The sequence below is a fragment of the Gekko japonicus genome, unplaced genomic scaffold (assembly GCF_001447785.1).
Source record: "Gekko japonicus isolate JY-2015 unplaced genomic scaffold, Gekko_japonicus_V1.1 scaffold544, whole genome shotgun sequence".
Lineage (NCBI taxonomy): Eukaryota > Metazoa > Chordata > Lepidosauria > Squamata > Gekkonidae > Gekko > Gekko japonicus.
The window spans coordinates 441,386-460,863 of NW_015167550.1; the positions used below are offsets into that span (position 1 = coordinate 441,386).

At 45.9% G+C, this 19,478-nt stretch overlaps 1 protein-coding gene across 1 annotated transcript in view; it reads right to left on the bottom strand.

Annotated features, from left to right (window-relative positions):
- Positions 1-19,478, bottom strand: part of ITGA3 (integrin subunit alpha 3) — a 115,854-nt gene that overhangs the window by 10,566 nt on the left and 85,810 nt on the right. Inside the window, exons 14-22 of the mRNA XM_015413677.1 lie at positions 19,164-19,261; positions 16,630-16,795; positions 14,280-14,348; positions 11,906-11,985; positions 10,876-10,953; positions 9,140-9,242; positions 6,974-7,150; positions 4,998-5,108; positions 1,774-1,887 (exon numbers count right to left, since the gene is read on the bottom strand). Coding sequence (XP_015269163.1) covers positions 1,774-1,887; positions 4,998-5,108; positions 6,974-7,150; positions 9,140-9,242; positions 10,876-10,953; positions 11,906-11,985; positions 14,280-14,348; positions 16,630-16,795; positions 19,164-19,261 — 996 coding nt within the window. The remainder of the gene's footprint in view (positions 1-1,773; positions 1,888-4,997; positions 5,109-6,973; positions 7,151-9,139; positions 9,243-10,875; positions 10,954-11,905; positions 11,986-14,279; positions 14,349-16,629; positions 16,796-19,163; positions 19,262-19,478) is intronic.

Sequence of the window (19,478 nt, forward strand, 5' to 3'; positions counted from 1 at the left end):
CACAGGCATGGATAGCCTGCAAGCAGCACGTTGCCACAAGAGTGTCAACTTCTGTGTTAACTGGTGCAATGTTTAGCTTCTGTCAACAGCTACAGTTGTTCAAAAGTACATTGCTCTTCTTCCCTCTCTGACACCATTTCAGTTCTTTTACTCACTGCTAAAACTGCAATAGCCTCATGTTGGAAAAGTAAATCACTCCCAGATTTACCATTATGTCACAAAAAATTATGGGACCAATACATTTTGGCAAAAATACTTGACAACCTGTCCTCTCTTGATTCTCGAATTCCCTCATTCAACTTTGTTAACAATTTGGTTTCCCATTATGGAATACTTCGTAAAACAAGATGGAATTCCTAATGTGATTGATGATCTATGTCTTTGGTAATGATAAAGTATTTCGGATAAAGTATTTTGGAGTCTTAATGAAACTGATGAATCAATGCTTATTGTTTTAGATTTATATCATATGTTCATCTCATTAGCTTATGCTATACTTCTGATGTTGTAATGTTTCATTTTGTTTCCTTCATCTGTATTGTGGTTTTGAAAATATATAATGAAATGTAAATTATTATTTTTTAAAAAAGTTACATACAGGAATTTGAGCTGGAACGACATTCACAACGGTGTTGCAGATTGATGGAATGCCATAAGCCCCCCCCCCCATTTATCCTGGCTGACTGATTAACGCATCACTACAAAAAATGATAACAAGTTGTTCAGCCTTTTGCTGAGGTTATTTCTGTTCCAAAGTTTGGAGTTTTGTATCATGTCTACACCACCTTACAAAGGATCTTCCTTGAGCCAGCAATGGATATTTATTAGCAAGGAATATTTCCAGAATGCCGGAGCTTGTTATCGATGGCTTGAGCAATGCTGATTTCAATCTAACTGCGGTCCAGTCGAGTAGATATGTGGAGGCTGCATTTCACTTATCAGTAGGAATGTGCATCCTTTCAGGATATTATTAGCACTCTTAAGGAATGTTTATGTGTATGAACTTCATATCAGTCTTTTCCTGTCTCCCTCGTGGGCAAGTCTATAGCATTTTGATGATCCTTTCAGGGGTTCACTGTGCTGCATGCACATTATCCTTCTTCAGTCCCTACGACAGCCTTGCAAAGTAGGTCAGTATTGTTACTGTGGTATTGCAGATGGAGGGGGGCATGGTTGGAGTCTGAGGGAGAGTGTCCTAAGGCCATCCAGTGAGTTTGTGGCAAAGGAGAGATTTGAACAGGGGGGCAGTACCCCAACTCCAGAGGAATTTTTATTTATATATATGATGAGAAAATAAAAATTCCTCTGGAGTTGGGGTACTGACCTCCTGCTCAAATCTCTCCTTTGCATGCTCTCTCTCCCTCCCCCCATATCTATCATCCATCCATCTATCTATCCATCTATGTATGTATCCATCCATCCATCTATCTATCTTAGAGAGAATGTCATATTCATGTTTTGTGGTACATTCATTTTTGGCCCTGACCTGGATGGACCAAGCTGGTCCAATCTCATCAGCTCTTGAAAGCTAAGCAGGGTTGGCCTTGGTTAGTACTTGGATGGGAGGCCACCAAGGAAGTCCAGGGTTGCTGTGCAGAGGAAGGCACTGGCACATCACCTCTGTTCATCTCCCCCCCCCTTGGGGGGATCACCATAAGTGGGCTGCCTTTTGATGCCAGTTGCTACCCCCCCATCCAATTTGAAACAGACTTTCTGCAAGCTACTAGTCCTCTCCACCACCAAGGCCACAGGGAGAAGAAAACCAGTGCTCACCTCAATGAACGTGCTGTTCCAGACCCGTGCTCGGACAATCACGTTTGCCAAGGCTCCGATGTCTTGCAGGGGGCATTCAAACCAGATGCAGCGAGACGTGCCTTTGGAGCAGCTCTGAGAACAAAGGAAGGCTAATCAGAAGGGAACAAAGATTGTAACTTTGGGAGAATAACACTTGACGAATCTTTAGTGTTTTTTTGGTACATACAGTCTGATGTATTTTTGTGCCATAGAACTCGAAGGGGTACAGGGAGGGACAAGCCTTCTTCAAAGTATAACAGTTCAGTGGCAATGACGATAGAGCTCCCAGCTCTTCTCTACTACGCTACCCTTCCCCACTCTGAATCAGCACAAAGGAGGCTAGCCAGACTTGAGACTTCAGAGTTGTTGCCCTTCTCTCCTCCCTGGTCCCTTGCAAACTGCACACATATGCACAGAGAGAGAGATGATAGAAAAGTGATAGATAGATACAGGGCTTTTTTTTGTAGAAAAAGCCCAGCAGGAACTCATTAGCATATTAGGCCACACCCCTGACATCACATCTAATTAGCATATTAGGCCACACCCCATGCCTTCCCGTGGTTTGTCCGAGCGTCCTGCGGCAAGCGGGCCTCCCCAATCCTTCCAGCCCCCCCCCCCGGCCCGCCTCGGAGTGCCAGGGTGTGTGTGTCACTCTCCAGGCCTTCCCTCTGTAGCCAGTCACGCAGAGGTTTTGGCTGTAGTGGGCATGGCCAACTCTGAAGCCAGCCAGAACTCCATTCCTGTGCGTTCCTGCCCAAAAATAGCCCTGGATGGATGGATGGATGGATGGATAGATAGATAGATAGATAGATAGATAGATGGAAAAAAGAAAGAAAGAAATGATCTCATTCCTTGACAAACCAACCAGAACAAGGGAATTCCAAGGGCTTTGACCAGCAAATTTTGCTATCCCAGAGCATTAGGGCTTTTTGGGGGGGGGTGTGTGTGTGTGCCAGAACTCTCAAGAGGGAAATGAAGTTTTCAGTCTGTATACTGAAGACTCATGAACTTTTAAATATTTTAAAAATAATTTTTGTTTTCCCCCCAGAAAAAAAGGCCCTTCAGAGTACTATGATTATGTGGAATACCATTATGTGGAATACCATTTTTTTTCCTCACTTTATTTTCATTTTAAATTATAAACTAAACACAACAAAAACATATTCCATCGGAACTGGAACTCCCTGGAATACCATTTTTTAAAAAAAAGACATGGATCATGTACCTTTAACACCTTTGTGATGGAGAAATTCAAATGGAGAAGCTCTCCTTCAGTTGAAGGGGCAGAGATGGGGGGAAACAGCATCTCTTACATTTCCGCCTGTAAGCAGCTCTTAAAATCAAGGGGGTTCTGTAAAAATGAGCTAAACAGTGGGGAGGGGAGGGACACACATATATAGCCTGTGCGTTATGTGCAGAGGTGTCCCTTGTTTCCAGGACACAGCAATGGTAGTCTGCAGGTTGTGTCCAATGAATCATACATTCAACAAATCTAATGGACAGATATGCCTGCAAGGATATGTTTGCACGCTATGGATATGTGAATGAAAATAACATCAAAGGCAAAAAGATAGGGTTTTTTCCCCAAAATCATGTGACACTCAGGATTCCTGATTGGTTGAGGGATAGGGCTGCCAAGTCCCCCCGGGGGGGGGAACCCCCGCCCCAGAGGCCCATTCCCCGCCGGCGGTGGATCGGGCCCCGGGGGGAACCCCACCCCGGCGTGCACGTCACCAGAAAGTGACGTTATGACGCCGGGTACGCAGGGGGTGGGGCCACAACCATCCGAGGGGGAAACTCTGTTTCCCCCTTGGATGGTCGTGGCCCCGCCCCCAGCGTGCCCGGCGTCATGACGTCACTTCCTGGTGACATGCGTGCGGCGCGCGCGCACTTTGCACGTGCATAGGACGCTAGACAGGAGTCCCCCGCTCCCGACGATTTTTGACTTGGCAACCCTATTGAGAGACCATAAATAACCTCTTCTGGATCCAAGCGGACTCGGGGATGAACATTCTGTGTGATCCACAAAACATCCCCCTTTCTAAGTAGTAATGCAGAGGTTCCCCAACCTGGTTGAACTTATGGGTACTTCTGGAGATTTGTGAATGAGTAGTGGACACCACTACAAACTGGCTGCCATGGGAGCAGCACCAGTCATAAAATGGCCACCACAGTGTCACAGCCTTCCCCCCCAAAATGTTCAGAGATTCTGAGCCAAGTGTCCTCTTACAACCAAGGCAGTTGCTTTCACATGGGTGTTTTTTGCAGATGCAAAGGTCTTTTCTGAAGGCCCTTCTGCACCAAAGAGGCAGCGAAAAGCCAAGATTAGCTCTTCACTTTGGGGGAAAAAAAGATAATACACAGTTTTAATTTCCAAAGAAAGAGGAGAATTTGCTCCCTTGATGGTCACAGGAAAAGGTTTCTAACTCCCAAAACATAAATACATGTCCCTTTGGATTTAATCCTCAAAGACTCAAACAGCAAGCAGACACCAGGAAACACACTGGCAGGAACTATAGTGCTTATGGGTGCCATATAGGGGATTGTTGTGGTAAGTGATCTCACCGTTTCCCTGAGGCAACCAGGCCTTGAGCCCTGCTATGACTACTGTCACCATGTAAGTAGCCGGGCCTTCTGACACACTTCCGGTGATGTCAGGGGGTGTGGCCTTCTGTCACTTCCGGTGATGTCAGGGGGCGTGGCATATGCAAATAAGTTATGCTAATGAGTTATGCTAATGAGCTCCGGCAGCTCTTTTTCTACAACAAGACCCCTGACTGTCACCATGGGTGCCAGGTCTCACCATTCCCATGGCAGGGGGCTTCCGGCTCCTCTTTGGGATGATGTCACTAGCAGCCATAGAGTCCCCCCGAATGCTAGAGCGTCACCATGCTATCGCCCCAGCTTCATTACATCACTACCGGTGACGTCATTGCATCAGCAGCATCTCTGTGAGACGCTACTGTTTGGGGGGTAGGGTTTTCCTGTCTGGCCAGTGGCAGATTGGGTGCCCCATAATCGGGAGGTTCCCTGCCCCAACCGTGGGGAAGGCAACCCTAAGGGTACCGATATTTATTTCAGCATTTCTACCCTGCTTTTCTCCTCTAGTCAGGACACGAAGGGGTGACAAAAATTAAAACCCTGAACTCACTGAGAAAAGGTCTGGTGAGCTGAAGAAAAATGATGTGAGCTGCTAGACTCACCAGTGACGTTTCCGATTTGGCTTTCTTTGAAGCGGCCAAGGTGACAGGAAGTTCGGCGTTTGGAGAGGCCTCCAGCTCCCGCTTCCGACGCGTCTTGCCACCGTCAAGTAGCTAGAAAGGGAGAAGTAACTGGTCATCTTTCCCCTTCCTCGATCTTTTGATATACCTGACCCAGCCGGATGAGCATGGCAGACCCCACGGTGGTTTTCATGGGGTGGCTAAAAATATGAAGCATCTGTAATTGCTTGCACAGCATCCACAGGAAACACAGCAGCTGGAATTGGGGCAGTGACGGCTATTAGGGGTAGCACTCACATAGGGCTGTGATGGCCACAGGACAGTAAAGTAGGACAGAAGGTGCAGCCCCTTCAAAAGTGAGATCAGGTAAGAAGAGAAGTTTGAGTCCAGTGTCACCTTCAAGGCCAACAAAGTTTTATTCTGAGTATAAGCTTTCGTGTGTGTGCACGCTTCTTCAGGCAGAAGTCATCAACCATTACTTATTGGTAGAGTGTGGGAGGATGTTGGCAGGAAGGGCTAATTAGAGTCAAGATGCATACGAAAGCTTATATCCAGAATAAAACTTTGCTGGTCTTAACAGTGACACTGGACTCAAACTTTGTTCTCCTGATTCAGACCAACGCGGCCACCCATCAGAATTGAGAAAAAGCAAGCAGAAACAAGTCTTTATCTTTCCAGCTGTACTGAAATAGTCTGAAGTCTGTTTTATACAGGACTCATAAGTGGCATGTGTTTATAAAGGGCTATCAAGTCACAACTGATGCACAAATCTGTGCCCTGTGTGACCCCTTGACAAATTGGAATCACACAGTCGGAGTCCAATAGATGAATTTGTTTATTGCAATGAAAACAGGGAATACAAGGGCTGAGTACCTTAGCGCTTCAGCAGTTCCAAGCCGTATTCTACCATAGCCAGGAAGGGCAGAAGGTCTTAAACCCCAAATGACATCACATATAATTTATACATTAAAAGATCTCTAATTGGTACCAAGCAGTTAACATCATAAAAGCATCATTTGACTCTAAACCTTACTATTGGTCTCTCCTGGTATTGGTCATGTATGTAAGTGATTGCATTTGTTTATCTGGTCTTCAGAACAATGGGAAACCTTAGAGAACACTGGGACCCTCTCTGGCCTCGCTTATGGAGAGCTAGCTGATAAGGGCTGTGATTCACGTTACCCTTAGCTCTTGGCGTCCTTGCAACTCCTAAATAGATTCCATCTACAAGGCTTCTTATACAAAATAAAATGCAATTATAATATATATATGTTCTGCTAGAAGTTTCTTTCTCTAATCAGAAGATTTTAGGTTACATACCAAGATTTGAATCGATTATGATTCAACTTTTAAAGGCACAGTGACAGCTGTCAGCTCATATATATATCAAGGAGAGAGTGTCAGAAATCACATTCAGAAATCACATTCTTTTTCCCTTGTCCTACGCAACTGACTTATGGCTTGCCAGATCCTTTCAGATCTTGGAAGCGAAGCAGGGTCAGCCTGGGCTAGCATTTGGATGGGCAACCTCCAAGGAATACCAGGGACATGACACAGAGGCAGGCAATGGCAAACCACCTCTGAAACATCTCTTGCCTTAAAAACAGTCTAGGTTGTCACCTACTGGTGCATAATGCTAAGAGCTAGAACTTCTAGCTGCCAAATAATCTTAGGATCTCCTGGCTATACTACACACACTGCCATACGATAATTATTAATTATTATGATTTATGGGGGGGCCAACAAGGGGCTTTTGATGCAAGTGAGGAGCAGAAGTGATTTGCGATTGCTTTCCTCTGCAGAGCCTTCCTTGGTGGTCTCCCATCCAAATACTGACCCTGCTTAGCTGCCGAGATCTGACGGGATCAGGCTGTACCATGCTGCCTTCTCTTAGGTGGCACAGAGACCTCTTAATAAAGACATAAAATAAGGAAGTCAGAGGTAGAGAGAAGACTCACTGTGAGGTTGAGGTAGTTGATGACGTGCCCAGGAGGCTCGCAATGCCGGTTCTCGTTTCCCTTTACCAGGATCTCCGTTGGGTATAGCAGCCATTTGCCATTGCTGGCTTCATAAGGCCATTCAAAGCCTAAAGTGATAGTTCCCAAGGAACCCAGTGATTCACCCTTTGTGGTCACCTAGAAGACAAAGCCTACATTATTATGATGAATTAGAATTATTACAATCAACTTCATGGGTAGTCAATAAAAGTAACGAGCTTAGAACAGATAAAAGGAAGTACTTCGTCACCCAAAAAATAATTAACCTGTGGAATTCACTACTGCAGGAAGGGGTGGTGGCTACAGGCATAGACAGCTTCAAGAGGGGATTGGATAAACATATGGCACAGAGATCCATCAGTGGCTATTAGCCGCTAGGTATAGACGGAACGAAGTATCTGGGGCAGTGATGCTCTGCATTCTTGGTGCTTGGGGGGCAACCGTGGGAGGGCTTCTGGAGTTCTGGCCCCACTGGTGGACCTGCTGTTGGCACCTGGGTTTTGGCCACTGTGTGACACAGAATGCTGAACTGGATGGGCCACTGGCCTGATCCAACATGGCTTCTCTTACGTTCTTATGCTCTTATTTATAGCTCGCCTTTCTCACCAAGACACACAGCGCATTACAATATATGTAGAACAATTCAATTGGCCCAAGTGCCACAATGGAGAAAATTTTGTTCCTCCTTGCAGACGAGGAGCCAGTCGTCTCCCACAAGGTTGCTCTTTTTGCCCTCACTGCCAAGAAAATCCAATCTAAGTTTGTGTCCAAAGGCCAGGCCGGCAAAATGTTATTATTTTGTACAGCCAGCCGAATGAATTTCTGAAGGACTATTCTTATTAAACAAATTTGAATTGTTAGGAAAATATAACTTTTAATAGTTATTGTCGCAATCCAGTTTTATTGTTTTGTTTACTTTATTGTTACTTTACCTTTGTTTTTGTTTGTAATGGCCATTGGCCCTATGCAATAAAACCAAACTGAACTGACAATTCAGTCAAGACCACTAAAGAAAACAATGCAGGTGAAACGCTGAAGGCGAAGTTCCTCTTTCTGAGCGTGGTCAATTAAAAAAAAATATCAGTGCATAAACCACCGTAGACCAGTGTGGGAGAAAGGAGAGAAGATTATAAAACATGTTTGGTGTGAAGGTGGGAAAATTTTAATGAGTGTGCATTTATTTTTTGTAATTTAAAAGCTCAGAGGAGACAGACACCCAAAGTGACATCACATCCTTATAAGGATAGCCACTTTCGATATCTATCCTGGGTGGAAATTATATGTTCTCTGCTATCAATTCAAAATATTTATAACCCATCCTTCCTGTTCAGCAGCTTTTGGCACCTGTGGAGGGGGGAGGGGAAAGTAACATTTAGATATTAAAAATTAAATTACATGTAGCAGTACAATCAGAGCCAATTTAAACAAACAAGTGTAAAGGCCAAATGCATCTTGGTGGGGGGGGAAGTCTTAACAAGACTTAGTGGCATGGATTCTAATATGATATACCACCTTTTGTTTCCTGCAACTCTTATTGTGAATCAAGGCTACAAGCTGGAAGGAGAATGCACCTTGTAAATATTTTTTGTAGCATTTGGCACAGAGAAAAAACACACAGGCATGCCTTCCTGTTAAAGAATCCTCCACCTTTGGGTGTTCTCAGCCACCCAAATTCATTGTGAGTGGAGAAACAATTTTAATCTGTGGTCAAAGTCTCAGTGCATCGATCTACTGATCAAACAGAATGATGCCATGCGCACTAGATTTCTTTCAGTTAGGGTTGCAAAGTGAGAATTGAGCCGCAGCGGGGGACTCCCGGCTTGCGGCTGGAGCGCGCCGGGCACGCTGGGGGCGGGGCCACGACCATCTGAGGGAAAACCATAGAATTTTCCCTCGGATGACCGTGGCCCTGCCCCCAGCGTGCCCGGCATGGTCGCGTCACTTCCAGGTGACGTGCACGTTGGGGTGGAGTTCCCCCTGGGGGGACTTGGCAAGCCTACTTTCAGTACAAGTGATCAGTCTGGAGTACAGATAAGGCAGACAAACCACAGAGATTTTGGGCCGCGGGACTCTGAGATCAGCGGTCCTCGATGGGAACAGCCTCCCCCTCTCAAGGTAGGCCCTTACCTGGAAGTCAAGTTCAATGGGGCTGCCCACATCCTCCTCAGTCTTCATGGCCGACTCGCCCATAACCACTCCACTAAAATAAGACTGGGGCCACCGATTGACTCTGCCACAGAAGAAACAAAACGGACACGCTTACATGTCTATAATGGTTCACCTGGTGCTGGTCCTTCTGATGACCTTTACATACAAAACTAAAACCTGTTTTGTTTTTTTAAAGCCAGGTGGTGGATGGTCCACCTCTTGCTCAATCCCTCCTCTTCCTTCCCAACAAATCTCGGGGAGAGAATCACACCTACATGATGCACCGTCATCCATGCAAATATACCCATTTCCCACAATCCATGTTGCACAAGAGTTTGGGATTTCCTAAACGACAGAGCAGTTTCCATTCTCCATCCTCTCAGTGGTCCCCACTGTCTCCTGAAGTAGCCACGAACCCAGCAAGCTGCTTGTAAGGGATGAGGGCTGAACGAGCCTATAATTTGCTAAGCCCCGATGATTGGAAGGGGGCCATGAGTTTGACAGGATCCATCCTTGGAGGAGGAAGGTAACTGGTGGGGGTAACTGCCGGCAGCTGCAGAGCTCGGTTATCTCAAGGGAGTGGCAGTAGAGGGCAATTAACTTTCCAGGGTGTACCAGAGTATCCTGGGGTGTGGAGTTGATAAGCTGCCTCCGGAGATGGAACTGGTTTCTGTTCTATGGTGACTTTACTACGGAACTGTCTATGAGCACTTATCATGTAAGAAGCTGCAGCTTCCCTTTTAAGAATTGCTAATTTACCTTCGCATTCAAATGTTTTACTGCCAACTGCTCATAGGTTGGATGATTTCTGCACTGCATAGATCCTGACTGTTTGAATGTTTTTACTCAATTAAATGAAACAAGCTTTTTAAATATATTTGCTGTGTGCCAAGAGTTTCCTGTCTGCTGGCTAGCTGCAAACTTATTGACTGAAGCGAACCCCAAGGTCAGTTGGACCTGACACTGCTTTATATTGAGCCAGACCATCGGTTCATCAAGGTCAAAATATTATCTACTCAGCTGACAGTGGCATTCCAGGTTCTCAGGTGGAGGTCTTTCACATTACCTATTACGTGATCTTTTAACTGGAGATGCCACAGATGGAACTTGGGATGTAAAGCAGAGGCTCTTCCTCTGAACCACAGCCCCTCCCCAAAAGCCAGCCCAATGTCATGGGTGTGCTCAGAAACACAGTTATAGCCTGGCAGTGGTCCCCAACGTGATGCCAATGTGCCCACCAGAGCTTTTTTTGTTGGTATTTTTTGTATTTTTCATATGTGCATGTGTATGTGTGCTCGCACCTGGAAGTCATGGTGACCAGGGGTGATTGATCCCCTACTTGGGGCCTGGAGGATATTCAGAGAAATGGCTGAGTAAAGCCTGCCCCCGCCTCCCACCTCTGGTATTCCAAGGAGGTCTCCCACCCAAGTACTTGCCAGAGTCGACCCTGCTTAGCTTCCAAGATCTGATGAGATCGGGCTTGCCTGGGCTATCCAGGCCAGGGTCAGAGCTTTCTTCCAGCACCCACTGCCAGCCTCACACTAGCCAGCTGATGATGGTGCCCATCATCTCCTCTCCCAATTCTAAAGGTACCCACATCCTCAACAACATTGGGGAACCCCTCTAGCATCTCCTCTTCCGGGGCAATAAGAAGACTGTTAACCCCTCATTTTTAACAAAGAACCAACCAACAAAAGTCTTCAACTGATACGTACATCGTCAAAGTTGCTTCAACTGTGTAGTCCACCATCAAGATTGCCCACACTGGCTTCAGATCTTCTTGGAAGCTTATCCTGCCAGAGACACAGTGTTCGGAAGGTCAGTTTTTTGGTCTTCCAGAATGGATTCTTTAGGTATTTTGGTGGCACAGAAACCACAGTAGGGCTGTTCATGTGTCACAGGGATAATGCAAGAATACCTGGGCCATATGGAAGGAGCGTACCCAGCAGATCTCCCCTACACTAGGATTAGGCATGAGGCTACCTTTCACCCTTGGTCCATCAAGGTCAGTGTTGTCTACTATGACTGGCAGCAGCCTTTTGCGGTCTCCGCCAAAGGTCTTTCACATCACCGACTACCTGCTTCTTTTGACTGGAGATGCTGGGGATTGAACCTGGGACCTTCCTGCATGCCAAGCAAATGCTCTGCCCCTCAGCCATGACCCTTCTTCCTCACAACATCTCCATGCAGGCGGAGGAGCAGGGAATACTTGCACACCATTCAGTCCCATCTCTGACCCTGATAAACAATGGCATTTTTTGTTCATGCAGAAGATGGGTTGAGATGTAACCCACCCAAACATGCTATTGCTAGAGGAGGAAGAAGAGAAGAAGAGACTGGATTTATACCCCACCCTTCACTCGGAGTCTCAGAGCAGCTTACAAACACCTTTTCCTTCCCCTCCCCACAACAGACACCCTGTGAGGTGAGGTAGGTGGGGCTAAGAGAGCTCTTTCCAGAACTGTCCTTGACAGAACAGCACTGACTGAACTATGGCTTGCCCAAGGTCATCCAGCAGCTGTAAGTGAAGGAGTGGGGAATCAAACCCGGTTCTCCCAGGTTAGAGTCTGCACACTTAACCACTACACCAAACTGGTTCTCAGAGGGTCTCCACAAACCATGCTATTCCTGGAGGGTCTCAGGTGCCCAGTCTTGAGCCCACAAACTAGTAAGCTATTAGCTAGGCTCCCTGATAGTCTTTCTCATTTTCAGCCTTAGCCAGCTGTTTAGGAGAACAAGACTCACGTGGTAGGATCCACCTGTATGGCGACCTCCTGGGTGTTCAGCGTAATTCCAATAACTTCAAACGTGATAATCAGCTCTGCCTGGAAGAAAGGTGACATTGCACAACCTTGTTACACAGCATGTGTTGCTGCACGTGGCAGAACCAAGTCAAATGTTCATCACACCAGGGTTCCCTCTCTGCTCAGTGACCTTGATTACGTCTCATAGAGCAGACGGCTGAGAATAGGACTCATGGTGATGGCTTGTTGCAAGATATTTCTGGGCTCGTTTCCCTTCTGTAAGTCAGAAAGGGCTCCCCCCGGTCACCCACCAAATGTTCCATTCATCTAGAAAATGTGTACATATACTGGTGCTAAGGAGGGTTTGGCTTTTCAAGCAGGGCTGCACATGATTTTTGGCCATTTTGATTTCAGATTGAAAACAAAGCCTTCAAGAAGACCCGTATTTGTTTCTCAAAATAAAAAAAAAGACTTCAAATCGCTAATGTTCCCTTAAAAAAAAAAAGCACACCACTCCCCCTTATTTGCTGTTTCTTTTGGCAACCCCCCACCAAGTTTGGGCTTCTTGCTTGTTTTGGTAGACTCATCCCAGCTAATCAGAGATCACACAGTGCATGTGATGTTGCTTCAACTCTGTGCAACCAATCAACTTTGGCCAAGCAATCAGGGATCAAATGATGAATGTGTTGCTGTCAGGGCTGGCAAACGAAGCCCATTCACAGCAGTGCTTCCTGAATAGTTGCCCTCATTCTCATCAATCCTGCAAATATTACTGAGGGGTGGGGGCTTTTAACACTAATGAAAATATCCGTACCCCTTGCAGTTCCTTAGAGTGCATAACACTATCTTCAATCACACCCGCCCTTTCAAAAGGAAAAGCACAGTGTTTACAAACCATCCCATTTTACAGATAAGAGACATGAGGTTAAGTTTCTGTAGGGAGATCTCAGTGTGTGCCGGAAGGCAGGGAGATTCAGAGCAAAGTGTCAAAGGCTTGAAGATTAAATGACCGTTCCTCACCCCTCCAAAATCCCCAAGTAATACCGTTATGATTTTACTAGCTTTGGGAACTTGGTTCAAAGAGAGTCAGTGTGGTGTAGTGGAGGTTATGAGTGCTGGATTAGTACCTGGGAGACCCAAGTTCGAATTCCTACTTGGGCCATGAAAGCTTCCTGGGTGCCTTGACCTGAATAGCCCAGGCAAGCCCGATCTTGTCAGATCTCAGAAACTAAGCAGGGCTGACCCCGGCAAGTATTTGGACGGGAAACCTCCAAAGAATGCCAGGGCCAGGAAGCAGAGGCTGGCTACCAAACCTCTTCTCTGAGCATCCACCAGGCCCCAGTAGGAGTCACCATGATGTCCAGGCATGGACGCACACACACATGCAAAAATACCCCCCCCCCAAAAAAAAAACTTGCTGGGTGACCCTGGGCCAGTCACATTCTCTCAGCCTAGCCTACCTCACAGGGTTGCTGTGAAGATAAAATGGAGGAGAGGAGAACGATGTGAGCTGCCATTGGGTCTCCCACTGGGGAGAAAGGCTGGGTACAAATTAATTCAATGAATAAACAAGCAAATGGATAAACAAATAAGAACAAACGCTGTGATTACTTTTACTGTCTTGCAATAGCCATGGAGAAGATGCTATTGAGGAATAATAACTGCCTGTGATCCAAAGTGTGGATATTTGTAAGAGTGTGTGTTTGCCACTCCTTAGGGGTACCCCTGGGAGCAAGGAGCAGCTGGTAAAAGTTCCAGCAATCAAAGGGGTAGAATTCCAGTGCCCCACAGGTCACCAAAGGCATCAGTAGCTGAACCCATGCTTTCACTGCATCAAATTGCCTTGGGACGCACCCCCACAAGCAAAAATACCCCCCCCCCCCAAAAAAAAAAACTTGCTGGGTGACCCTGGGCCAGTCACATTCTCTCAGCCTAGCCTACCTCACAGGGTTGCTGTGAAGATAAAATGGAGGAGAGGAGAACGATGTGAGCTGCCATTGGGTCTCCCACTGGGGAGAAAGGCTGGGTACAAATTAATTCAATGAATAAACAAGCAAATGGATAAACAAATAAGAACAAACGCTGTGATTACTTTTACTGTCTTGCAATAGCCATGGAGAAGATGCTATTGAGGAATAATAACTGCCTGTGATCCAAAGTGTGGATATTTGTAAGAGTGTGTGTTTGCCACTCCTTAGGGGTACCCCTGGGAGCAAGGAGCAGCTGGTAAAAGTTCCAGCAATCAAAGGGGTAGAATTCCAGTGCCCCACAGGTCACCAAAGGCATCAGTAGCTGAACCCATGCTTTCACTGCATCAAATTGCCTTGTGGGTCTCCCATGGCAGACCTGTGCTCGAGTGCTACAAGACCACTCACCCGCTGGTACTTCTTGAAGGGGTTGCCCAGTTCACACAGGACTGTCTCCTCAAACCTGCAGGCTCCGCTCTGAAGAAAGTAAAGAGCCCTTTTCAATCGGGTTAACTGCCCGTCCATTCTGTTTAAAAACCTTTATATGCTTTAGAGAAAGAGAACCGGTAGGGCATGCTTGAGAGAGATCACTGAACTTTGACAGGCACAGAGGGGAGCTTATCCAATCATAGACACAATATGTCCCCTTTCCCTGCATGCCACAGTCCCAGTCCAGACTGTGCCATGCACCCCTGGAAATTGCATTCCAAGCAAGGAAGTCTTAGAGTACATCTGATTGACAGGACCCACGGTATACCCATGGGGGGGCCCCAAGGACTTTGCAATGAATGAATTGGCCCATATTGCTGCCCGACCAAGGCCAAAAAGCAGTAAGGACCTATGGAAAAGAGCCCTGAATAGCCAAAAAGAGCAAGGACCCAGTGGGAATTAGAAAACAGCAGACTTTTGGGGATTTTTGAGGAGCTGAGGCTCAGTGGTAGAGCACCTACTTTGTGTGCGGAAGATTCCAAGTCAAACACATGAAACTAAATTCTGCTAAGAGAATTGGAGAGCCAGTTTGGTGTAGTGGTTAATAGCGGCAGACTCTAATCTGGGGAACCAGGTTTGATTCCCCACTCCTCCACATGCAGTCAGCTGGGTGACCTTGGGTCAGTCACAGTTCTCTCAGAGCTCTCTCAGCCCCACCTACCTCACAGGGTGTCTGTTGTGGGGAGAGGAAGAGAAAGAGACTGTACACCACTCTGAGACACTGAGTGAAGGGCGGGGTATAAATCCAACTCTTCTCCTCCTCCTCCGGACTACTGGTCCATCATGGTTAGTACTGGTTACTCAAATGGGCAGTGATTCTCCAGTGTCTTAGGCAAAGGTCCTTCCTGTCAGCTTTTACCTGAGCCTTATAACTGGAGATGCAGGGGACTGAACCTGGGGCCTTCCACATGAAAAGGGGATGCTCTCCCACTAAGCTACAGCCTTTCTCCCAAACTAATGAACACATGAATCTGCCTTATACTGAATCGTGCCATGGGTTTCTCAAGTGCTTGTACCCTTCTGCCCAGTGGCTACGGTTGTGCCCATCTGTGTTGTTGCCCTGGCAGCTACTCACAACCACTGGCTCGTGGTCTACCAGGTGGTGCACTGGATGAGGGTACTGGGCAGTACACTGGGTGAGGACTTGCCTCTTGCTTGGCACCAGGTGGCCCAGATGCAGAGATGTAAAATTTCCGGAAATGTTGAAGCTCAGAAAAAAACCTGGGGGTTTTCCAGTTTTTTTCGGGGGGAAACAGAAATTTTTGGAAAAATTGAAAAAAATGCTGCATTAGCATTTCTTTTTTCCTTTCCAGATTGAGAGTCATTCTGTTACTTTAGGAACATAAAATATGACTATGGACATTTTTACTTGGCATGAAATTATCACAACTAGCATATTAAAATATAGTGTATCCAAACAATTATCACAAACAGAATACCCACCCACATGCAAAAACAAAACTGAAACCTTTTTCTTTTCTTGTGACAATAGCACCTCCTAAAGGAAGAAATGCATCTTGTTCTTGCATTGGAGAGTTCAGCTTGTAACCTAGGACTTGCTTGTCCTCAGTGCACAGAAATTAGATCAGATCAATCTGATACCATATATATATATTTTAGAAATGATTTGGAAAATATTTGAACACCTTGTCTTAAAATATTTTATTCATCATGTTAAAACATTCCATAATCAATTTTTTTCTTTTTTCTTTTCAACTTTTCCAATTTTTCGGAAAAAAAACAAAAAAGGCTTCAGGAAAAAAACGAGAAAAAACGGTTTCCCCCCGAATTTTTCCGGGTTTTTTTCGGGCCTCCACATCTCTACCCAGATGTGATCATCTCTGAGGTATTGAAAGCTGGCCCTTAGTGGTGGGCTTCCCCTCTAGCTGCTCTTTTCACTATGGTAAATAAGACTGGCCAGATGCCAGCAGCTTGGACTAACACAATGATTGTTCCCATTGACAAAAGGGGCTGTCATCTCGATCCCTCTAATTTTAGACCAGTTTGTCTTGTTGGCTTGGCACCAGGATCTCCCCGGTGAAGGGGGCTCTTCCCAGCAGGGCTGGAAGCAATGATTCTGGGGCCCCATTCTGGACTTTTGCCCAGGGTCCCAGAATCACTGCCCCATAGCAGAGATCAAGAATAACCATTCCCCCACCCTGCCTGTAAACCTCTCCTTGGCTTCTGGCAAGGCACTGGCTCAGGAGCTAGATGGATAGTTTGTCTGTCCCAACACAGAAGTTCTTATAAAAGAGGAGGTCTCTCTCACCGGCCGGACAGAGGAAGGTAGCAACGAAGGAGGAACAGTGATGTTGAGCAGGGCCTCGTGGGCATCCTCCCCATTGGTGGCTGTTGATGGGGTATTGGTGACGGTGAGACTCAAGTGCAGTTTCTTGACTTCCCGGCTGTATTGCAGCACCTGAGTGCCATCCCGCCTGTCATCGAGAAAATGGTAAGAGTTGGGATACAGCTGCAAATAAGAGGGGTTTCCCATTCAACCACTACTTTATCATGCATTTGGGACTCCTTTGATTCCCTTGGCGTAGCATCTGCAAGGTGATGGACTAAAGAGGGGTCCTCTGATACAACCGTCGTCGTGCATTTCAGACTCAGGACCCACCTTTAACTCCAACTTGCAGCATGGGACCCAGTTTTTAATTTTTATAAGAAACACATTTCTCTTTCTTTGGCTGTGTTCAGAGGTCACACAAAGTGGACATTAAGCTGATATTGCACATAAGCCCAGTATGTTGCTGGGCTCACTCATGTGCCTCACGCCTGTCTCCTTCCTTCCTTCCTTCCTTTTCTTTTTTGGTATTTTTGCATTGTGTGTGTGTGTGCGTGCATGTGTGCTTATGCCTGGAAGTCATGGCGACCTCTGGCAATTCCTACTGAGGCATGGAGGACGTTCAGAGAAGTGGCTGGACAGCCTGCCTCTGCCTCCCGGCCCTGGTATTCTTTGGAGGGCTCCCATCCAAGTACTTCCCAGGGTCGGCCCTGCTTAGCCTCTGAGATCTGACAAGACTGGGCTTGCCTGGGCTATCCAGGTCCGGGCTCCTCCTTCCTTTCTTGTATGGCAATCAATGAAGGAATCCTGGTATAAAACAGGCTACTATTACCCATGCCAGATGAATGCAGATGGTCCAATTAACTAGTTAGTTCCCCAACCTTACAAAAATACCAATATTGACATACCTTTGAACCCAGAAGATGTTTTTTATGGCTTGTTGAATAATTTTCCAAAAAGGCTTTCTTTTTTCGCAGGTCCACCAGCAATGGATGTAATCGGCTGGTTCTCCGCAGGATCTCCAGTACATAGGTGAGTATGTAGCATTAATGTGATGTAATTTTATAGGTGTGTGATACCAACGTAGTAACATTTTGAGAGCTTGAGCTTGTACGTTCAGTGATTTTGAGGTCAAACGTGGCGACGGCCGTATTTTATCCCATTTATCTTTATTTGGCTTTACAAAAGGATAATGATTGTACAAAGCAAAATAATGGGGTCAGATTAAATTAGTGTTTTACAGGAATGTTTGGTCCTCCCACAACAATATAAAGAAATACTATTAACCTTTTGACTTGGCTTAACAAAATGATAATGATTGTACAAAGCAAAATAATAGGGTCAGATTAAATTAGTGTTTTACAGGAATTTTTGGTCGTTAGTAATTCAAATAGAAATCATATGTATGAAACAAATGTTATTTTTCTTAAGTATATCATCTTTGTTCTATCCCTGTAAAATTTAAGAATGTTGTATGTCTTAAAAGTTATAAATAAAATATTTTTAAAATAAACCTTACAAAAAATACTCTGGAATTGTAAACCAGAGTTTAATTCAGGCTCAGCATTCCAGTATGTGTGTGTGTGTGTGTGTGTGTGTGTGTGTGTGTGTGTGAAACCAAGGGCTGTATCCAGACTAAACAGGCAATTTCCATAACTTCTCACTACAGACCTCCCCCCATGTCATTCCTCAGGGTCTCCATCCCTGATGAACAGCATTTTGTGCAGATCAGTGGGATGCCATGGAAGGGAGGAAGCAGGGAAGTTCTGTTCTACAAATGGAAAAGTTAGTCTGGATCCAACCTTAACAGTGTAATCCTAAGAAGAGTTACACCATTCCAAGCCTAAATCTTTACTAAACCAAGGAGGGTATAACTCTGTTTAGGACTGCACTCTAATGCTGGTTAACCCACATTGTCTACATTTGTACATTGTGGGTAACCAGAGCTCAAGTGCACTTGTACCCTGCACAAGAAACGTGGAAGCCAAATGTATACCACAACCTTTCTTCCCTTTTCTACCAGCAGAAAAGGTGGCTGGAACCCATCTATGACTGTTGAAGATCAATGTTCTAATGAGGTCAAAGATGGTTTGCAGTGGTAGCATTGACACCAAAAGGTAGGAATGCACACGAACCCGCTCACAAACGAAAGTTCATGATGAATTTTGGCTGGTTCGTGATTCGCTTTTGGCAGGGAGCAGGAAGCAGGGGTCACGAACCAATATGAGCCTTTTGGTTTACGAACCAACTTCCTGGTTCATATCAGTTCATGGTTCGGTTTGTGGTTCGGCCATGAAGCAAAACATACCACAAAAATGCAGTTCGTGCCCATCCCTACCCAAAAGTCCTCCATCAACCCTGCCCCCCCACAAACAACATATACATACACAGAAGAATTCCACTCATTACTGCCTTTTCACATATTTCGGGATTGTGCTCTGGCATTTACAAGAGGTTCCCAAGATAAACCCTGGTGAAAGCCCAGGACTGCTGTCTTCCTCGCCAGTGACCCTCACCTGGGCAGAATTTGGTTCAGCTCATTTGCAAAAACGGCCTGAATCTGCAGGTTGCTGTTGCAGAGGTTGTCGATCCCACATTCCTTCTGGAACTGAATCTGAAAGAGAAGGGTCTGTTTGATCAGAGGCCCAAAAACTGTGCAGCGGGTCTCTCTTTTCTCTTTGCTTGTTTGCCAGGGGTCATTTCGTAGAAAAAGAGGTGCAGGAGCTCATTAGCATAACTCATTAGCATAACTTATTTGCATATGCCACACTCCTTGACATCACCGGAAGTGTTTGGATTGCTAGCTATTGGGGGGGGGGGTGTAGCGGAGA